At 39.4% G+C, this 8,398-nt stretch overlaps 1 protein-coding gene across 1 annotated transcript in view; it reads left to right on the top strand.

The window, feature by feature from the left end:
- ZDHHC7 (zinc finger, DHHC-type containing 7) overlaps nt 1-6,688 on the top strand; it is a 12,854-nt gene extending 6,166 nt beyond the window's left edge. The window contains exons 4-7 of the mRNA XM_010006212.1: nt 3,215-3,311; nt 3,752-3,833; nt 5,004-5,134; nt 6,160-6,688. Of these exons, the coding sequence (XP_010004514.1) occupies nt 3,215-3,311; nt 3,752-3,833; nt 5,004-5,134; nt 6,160-6,336 (487 nt within the window). The 3' untranslated portion in view covers nt 6,337-6,688. The remainder of the gene's footprint in view (nt 1-3,214; nt 3,312-3,751; nt 3,834-5,003; nt 5,135-6,159) is intronic.
- The last annotated feature ends 1,710 nt before the right edge of the window (nt 6,689-8,398 follow it).

The following is an 8,398-nucleotide window of genomic DNA, read 5'->3' as shown; positions in this document are numbered from 1 at the left end:
GGACATCTGTGATACTTCCAGAGGGTTTGTTTTCACTAACTACTGGTTCAAGGATCTAGCTTTGCGTGGCTTATGAATTGTTTTGCTTTTCTATGGCTTGGTAAAACACAGTAAGATATTCCACATCAAGGAATATTAATGCTTACACAGTGTAAAAATGGCTTCACGGAACATCTGAAAGACAAAGTCAGAGCCTGAAAGTCTCTGTTATCCTTTTGTGAGCCTGCTGTCATGCTTTTCTCAGCAGTTGGACATATGGTTTAATTGCCTTCCTTTCTGTTACTCATATAATACATGCTACTAGAAGTTGCTGTTAACTTTTCTTAAGTAACTTTTCTGTAACTTCTTGAGTGTTGAGTACATACTGCATAGACCACCTACCAGAATCTGATTCTTTGCCATAAATTTTATCACTGCAGAAGTTTACTGAATAGAAAAAAAGGTTTGTTTGATTATACTGCCAATTTTTATTGGCTTACAGACCCATTCCAAGGACATTAAAAGGATGGTCTAGTCCCAAGGAGTCAAAGTGGCAATTTGCTGATAGAAGAGACGTGAAAATGGAAATTGAAGTTGGTTCCTGTTGGGAAATACTTACACTCAAAGCCTCAGTGCATGTTTTGAGTGGTAAATTATTAACAGAAGAGACTCTTATGATGTAGTTACGAAAATTGTTGTGCAACACTGCTGCAGAAGTTCTTTTAAGGAAGAAAAATAGTTTCATAATACCAATTAGTAATGGCAAAAAGAACAAGCAGCTGTTATTTACAGGTAAATATCTACCCTCAGTGAAATACATTAAACTGAGATTTTACTAAGCAGTTAAGGTTTTCAGCATAAGGAAGAGGCTTATCCTGAGGAAATGCTGTTTCATTTTCACTGGAGGAGCACAGCTGTCATGATTCCTTGCCTCTTCTGAGTGCCTGCATTTGTGTGTGGGGAGCTGTTGTTCAGAATCCAGTCACTGAGATGTTTGCATCAGTTCTCCTGTGAATTCCCATTATCCAGACCACTTTCTCTGAAGCCATTAGCTGTATCTTTCTGAATGTTCTCTTTGACATTCAAAACGAATTGCACCTGCAGTTGCTTGAATGCAGCCAGCAGCAGGGCCAGACAGGAGAAGACCTTCTGTTGCCCACAGCTCCTGCTTCTCACTGCCCTATTGCTCCTGTCTCTTGTGTAAGGTGGGAATGTTCATGCACAGTGAAATGACCCAGGTTGCAGCTAATGGAGGGATTTCCCTAAATTCTTGCTGCATTAACATCTGTGCTTGGACATGGGAAGGAGTAGAATACGAGTGATGGGGGTAGGAAGAAAACAGAACCACTGCTTTGAGCATTGCTGTGAGTTTGTTGTCTGAAAATGTTCATGGAGTCGTGGTGTGAAGTTGGAAATGAAGGCAAGGTTCCAGAGATCTGATGTCTTGGAGAGCTCTGTGTGGGTTTGTGAGAAATACTGAATGAGCAAAAGTGAGTCCTGCTCACCTCACATCCTCCATTCTTTGGCTTGATGGAATCTGAGTGTGATTTTACTCAGTACTTCACATTAATTAATTTCTAGAACGACAGTATATATTTGGTGTTACATTAGGAGGGGTCACCACTGGCTGCTGTGGTGGCTGGAGTTAGTTCACATTCCCTCAGAGCCTGGGAAATAAATGAGAGGCTGAATTTCTAGGCAGCAGGCTGTGAAATGAAAATATTTTGGAGAGTCTGTAGAATGCTTTCTCTTGAATGATACCTGTTTCTTCTGCCCCAGAGAATGGTCACAGTGTTTAGGTATGGTATTGGGATTTTCTTGTGTAACTGGAACTGTTTAAACAAGTAATTTGCATCAAAGGATGAATTGTCTTTAATGTCCATAAAACCAGACACGGTAGGAATGTTAGGAGCAGGATTATAGCTTAGGGCAAAGGGAGCCTCACAGGAGCACTGAGAGATTTGGGATTCTTTCCTATAAACTGCACAGGAGTATGTTCTGCCTTTTGCTGAATTACCTTATAATCATGCATATGTGATGACTTAACAATTATTTTATGCCTCAGAGCACCAATTTTCTCACCCACACACACCCTGTTCTTCACTCTAGTGACAGTCCTCTAGCTTTGCTTCCTACATTGTCACTGCAGCACTCATAGATACCATACATACATAAGCATGCATTAAAAACAAAGGATTTTGAACAATACTGCCTGTATTTTTTAGGCTTATTCAGCTTGGTAACTGCTGAAATGGAAATGTTTAATATTTTGGATGTTCTGCAGGAAAATCTGAAACACTTTGAGCTAGGAAAATTAAATGCCAAATATTAAATACTGAAGTTACTGATTTATGTAAGAACTTCAACATATGTTGCAACTGTTGTGTTTACTAGTGTAACTGTTTCATGTTTGGCTGCGGATGGACCTAAACAGAAGAGAAATTAACTCTCTGGTGCTGGATGGCCTAGCAGATGTAAAATGGAGTTAGGGAAATGCTTGACTTTTCTGGCAATAACTTTGACTGAAAACTGTGCTGAAACAAACAAAATTAGTTGTAGAACTAAGAAAGAGCAATAGTGTTTAAATACTCATTAACAAGCAGGCAAAGAATTGTGCTGCTTATAGTTTCAGTATTTTTGTTTTATTTTGAGGAGGTGAGGTGGTGTTACATTGAAAGCTGTTCTTCACTTGAGGTTTTGATTGTGTTTAGAATTGTGTGACTGGTTGAAACCTCAATAGTGACATTTTCTCTCTTGAAGGTGGGAATTTCTTTTTTTTTTTTTTTTTTCTTTTCTGATTCACCAACTAAATTTACAGCTTGAAAGCCTGTAAACCTGAAGTAACTACTTGGCCTAAAAAAGCTTCTTCAGAAGGGGAGGGATTCTTTTAATACTGAATCTAAAAAGAACTGAAGCTGTGCACATTCAGTGTCTAAACCAAGTTCCTGGATTTGCTTACTCATGTGTTTGGAGATGCAATGATTCTCATTAATATTATTTCTCCTATGTCAAGAGTACCTTAAGTTCACAGTTACTTTTCTATCAACCAAAAGCTGAGTTGTGAGTGTGGAAATAGGTGTTTGGTTTTTTTTAAAGACATGCAAATAAAATAATTGTTTGGAGTTTGTCAAGAAAGATTCCAGCACATCCCCTTGTGACCCCTGCATACCCTTGTTTCTGCAGTAAAATGCAAAGTCCTGTTTCCCCAGAGAAATCTCTTCTCCTTTCCTTTCAGTATTTGCAAACGATGCATTCGAAAGATGGATCATCACTGCCCTTGGGTGAATAACTGTGTGGGGGAGAAAAATCAGAGATTTTTTGTTCTGTTTACGGTGAGTGAAAATCAACAGCAGCCTGATCTCAGTGTTAACCTACCTTGATTATAAATATTTTGGTTATGCTTAGTAGTAAGGGCTCAGTTTTTTCACGTTGGTGGGTTTTTTCCTTCTGTGCCAATATTCTCCAAGCAGGAAGATATTTCTACTCCTCCTCATTTTAAAGTGCTGTTATTTTAAGCTGTTTTCATTTTGCTGTGTTGTATGTAGTAACAATTACTACAATGGTACTGTGATCTAGGGAGCTAATCCTTAGGCTTTCATTATTGCCTACATTGTTAGATTCAAACTTAATTAGAATTTGGTTTTGCATCATTGCATTAAAAAATTGAAATAGGGAGGTGTATTTGCTGTGCAGTGGTGAAGGCTGAATGGAATGTCTGGTGTGCTACCTGGCTGCAGGCAAAAGTAAACCCTCTCTCTCTCTTTATTTCCAGATGTATATAGCCCTAATTTCAGCTCATGCTCTCATACTGTGTGGGTTTCAGTTTTTCTCCTGTGTCCGAGGGCAGTGGACTGGTAAGCAGCTACTTCACTTTCACTGTCATAATCTAGCAGCTACTGAGGGAAAGTCTGTGTGTGAAATATTACAGGACTTCCATCTTTTTAAAGTGAGGTCCTGAAAATATTTCATACCCGGTTGATTGTTTGGATGATTTTTTCCCTCTTTCCTTTTAGCCATTCACTCTAAGAGCTGTGGCTGTCAAGGACATCCTCACTCTCTTTCCACATAGTAAAAATTTACTGCATCTCTAGGAGCACGGAGACAGTCAGCTGGTCCTCAGCCCTCTTACTACCTGAAGTTGCCAGCTGGGCTTTGTGTGTCCCACCACAATTCTGTGGGTGACAGCTGAAACTGAAACAAATTTCTCCCCTCGTTCTGTTACCAGAGCCAACTGTGGAGCTCCTGTAGAAAAGAAATTGCCTAAATTGTCCCAGTTGTTTGTTTAGGGCTCTGACTTGCTGTGTTCTTAATGTTCTGGTGTACCAGAGCTCATCCTGATCCTGTGCTTTTGGCAGAGGGTCATATGTTCTTCTGGTACCTGAAGCAACAGGAGAATCCATGTGACTGTTTTTTGCTGAGTGTTCTGGCAATTGTGTGGACTCTTGGTCCTTTTTGGACTTGAAACCTTCCTAGATACTATCCCATTTTAGTTTTCTTTAACTGTAATTGAATGAATCAGTTGATCAGAGGATCTCCCTTGTATGTGTAGGTCAGAACCTGATTAATCTGTGTGGTGAATTAAAAAAGAAATAATAAAGCAAAATGGAACATGTGGATTAACTAGAGCTGCCAGTGGTGATGGATTTTACAGCATTTATCATGCATGAAACTTCAAGCTGCCCTCATCTTTATATGTGTGCAGTTCTAAGTACTTAAATGGCCTTGTGCAAGCGTATATTTGATATCCTTGAAATACTGAGGCAGGATTGCAGTGATGCAGCACCATGTGCTTTGCAGGAAGCCAAAAGTGTTAGTTCCTTCAAATGTTGTCTTTCCTTGGGCAGCAAATAAAGCTATTGTAGTGCTAGAAATTAGATATATTTTTTTTAACTGTGAAATACTGTTTCAAGGGTCAGATACTTGGCTTTTGTTGCTGTTATTGAAGGTGGGATGGCTCAGTATGAACATAACGTAGAGATTTTTGTATTTATTTTTTTTTACAAGTACATATTTTGTTTTCACAGAATGCAGTGACTTCTCCCCACCCGTAACTGTGATCCTGATGATCTTCTTGTGCCTTGAGGGTTTTCTGTTTCTCACTTTCACTGCAGTTATGTTTGGCACCCAAATCCACTCAATATGCAATGATGAAACAGTAAGGACCTCTACTTTTCTATACTGTAGCAATTAATCTAGGAAGATGTGATTAGATGCTGTTTTATTTGCATGAGGAGAGGCTCTGATTTTGGAGGAAACCCCAGATCTAGATTAGCTCCTCGCTTTTATTTTCTGCAGTTGTAGGCATGGAAATAATTTCTTGGGATTGGCTTTCTCACAGAAGCTCTTGCATTTTTTGCTTTTCTGACACTGTAATTGAAAACCTAGTAATACAATTAAAGATTGCACAGCTTCTGACTTCAGTTTGGGCTGGAGTTCACAAACTCCTGATACATATCCTGAGAAATATCTAATTTTTCAGGTTTACACTTAAACTAGCTACCTTGTATCAATCCTTCACACTTTCGTGTATTTTGATACATTTTATTAGAGAGTAACCTTGGTTGGACCTTTGGCTCCCTGCCCTTAGATCTGCAGTGTTAGTTATTGAGAGAATGTGTTGTAATTGACTGGAAACAAGGAATTTGAATCTTGTGGATGGCCAGAATTTTCTCACATGAGGCTGTTTAAAACTGTACTTCTCTACTGTAGAGTAAGTTTGGAAAACAGTTGGTAAATATGCAGCCTTCATTAATGGGAAATAGAAAAAGTGATCATCAAAATAATGCATTTGGGAGAGCAAGCCTGGCTTCAATAATTGCAGTACAAGAGCCTTCCTGGAAACCTTGTTGTCTGGTTTAATTAACTGAGTAAACAACTTCTAGTGTAGGAGAATGGCCTGCACATCCCCTCCTGTAGTCTCAGCTTGTGTGGTCATTTTGTCTTTTAGTTTGAGGGGGGAAGAGGTAGAGGTAGACCAGCCTTTTGTACACGTTTTGTGTTCAAGGTCTTCTAACCCATGAGGTTAAATCACCCATTTTTATTTCTTCCTTACAAAATGAATAACAGTAAGAAACTGCTCAGCTTACTAGCTGTACATCAAAACTGTCCTCAGGTTTTATAACTATCAGACTTGAGTAACTTCAGCCTCACCAGTGCCTCACTGCATGTCTTTGTGCACAGGAGATTGAAAGACTGAAGAGTGAGAAGCCAACGTGGGAGCGGAGGCTGCGCTGGGAAGGGATGAAGTCGGTGTTTGGGGGGCAGCCTTCCCTCCTCTGGATCAACCCCTTTGCAGGCTTTCCTGTCAGGAGACTGCTGCTGAGAGCAAAGAAAGGAGGACCTGAGTTTTCTGTTTGAGTCTAACAATGCTGGAACTTGCAAGAATACTCTATTTATTTGGGGCCAGAGGAGGCTGTCTGCATATAATCTGTGACCAGGTGAAACTGATACCAGACATTTGCTTGTAGCAAGCAGAGTTTTATACGTTTCTCATCACAGACATCTCATTAACTCTCAGAGACATGAACTGGATCTGTAATGGTCTTTGCAGCAAGATAACAAAGGAAAAGCACGTGGTCACACTAAAGAAGCCAAATGTTGTCATGCTACTGTAATTTATTTTATGAGATTAATTATCCGTTTTTGTTAAACACTTTTTATTTGATAAATGTTTGGGGAATTACCTGTGTGGCTTTTTTATAAAAAAAACTATAGACTTAGGTGCAGTTGTCAATCATAAGGAGGAGCATTATGGTGAAAGTTGATCTCAAATGAGACCTAGCCTTCTAAATCCAGTTTTCAGGGACTAGTGGTTTGTTCAGTTGTAATTTATATATCAGCTTGTCCTAATAACCAGAGCCTGTACTCTTGTGTCCCACTTCAGGCACACATTCCTCATATGCAAGTGATTCAAAGGACAGGTGCACACAGCAGCAGCACATCAGAGGCACTGTTAACACCCCTGCCAAATGTCTTCCCAGGCTCACAAAAGCATTGCTTGTGTTTGGCAGTATTAGTCTCATTTGGCATTTTTAGGTAAGCTCTAAATCTTCAGTAAACAACACTTTCAGCTAGCAGCTGTGGGCCAGATTCTGCCCTCAGATCTGCACCTCCAGTTCTTAGTGCATTGATTCTAGAGGATCTTAAGGTGTTTGAGAACTGTGCCTAGCCCTTTGTGCAGGGGTAAGTGGGACCAGGAGGGTAAGTATCCTCTTGTGTGAGATAAAAATGAATGTACTGCAGATTGGAGTTAATGAACCCAAACTAGTTGTCTTTTGAAAGTCTTGCTCTGCCCCTTTTTCTTGTTGTACAGACTTTTCACAGAAGGAGAGCTCTTAACTTAGTGATCCCTCCAACAAAGAGGAATGAGGGATGTTGCCTTTTTCGGAGTCCAACAGATCTTAAATGTAGAAGGATCTGCAATAGAAGGAATTATTTTGAATTTAGCTGTTTTCCAACCAAAACTACTTTAACAAAATGAGAGCAATATAGATCTAGAACTGCTTTATGCAGGCCTGACAAACAACAGTAGTGCTAAGAAATGTTGGTAAGTGTGCAAGTAATGAAATTCAGCTAACAGTGAATTCTTGAAAAATGACATTTAGACTATTTTTTGTATTATCGTTAACCTGTTCTATAAATTACTGACAATATAAAGGATAAAGCAGGAGCCTTGATGCATAGCTTGAAAACGTGCCTAGAAAGTGAATAGCTCCCTGTTCTGGGATTTGCCTTAAAAATGTCCTGTTCTTGCTTTTGCTTTGCCAGTAGCACTGGTGATCTCTCCCACTTCAACCAGTTGAACGTGCTGAAGAATCTTGCATTACAAAGTTTACATACTACAGAAGCTGAACTTTCTTTTTTTCAGTGACCTGCTTCTCCATTTCTTTCTAACTGGCATCTTGATTCCAGCTTCACCAGGTTTTTATCCCATTGGGTGGGTGAAATTACTAAGGGATCCACTTCTTACCTATGGCCCTGCGAACAAAACTGTGCAATATTATGTACTATGTTCACTTTGCTTGGGGGAGATGGTGTGTAATACTGGAGGATTTCTGGGTGGACACATCTAAGGATAATTGCAGTCAAATGAACAAAACTCTGTCTCATGTAACTGAGGGGAAAGTTGGGAATTCCACAGGAATCTTTGTGTATTTGGTTGCGCATCCAAAAGATTGGGGGAAAATAAATAAATAAATAAATGTGTCTGGCTTTCTCATGAGGCTCTTAATGTGTATGTTGTTTAATGAAATACCCTGATGAAAATCAGAAAATATCACTTCCAGCAGTTGAACCCTGTGACTTAGCAAGTGTGTGTGTGTGGAATCAGGTTTACTTGGCTTTTCAAACCCTTGTTATGTTGTAATTTTTTAATGTAAAAAAAAGAATAAAGTAATCAATTGAAGTCTTAAAGTTGATT

The sequence above is a fragment of the Chaetura pelagica genome, unplaced genomic scaffold (assembly GCF_000747805.2).
Source record: "Chaetura pelagica isolate M959 unplaced genomic scaffold, ChaPel_1.0 scaffold139, whole genome shotgun sequence".
NCBI lineage: Eukaryota > Metazoa > Chordata > Aves > Apodiformes > Apodidae > Chaetura > Chaetura pelagica.
This window is presented reverse-complemented; position numbering and strand designations above follow the sequence as displayed.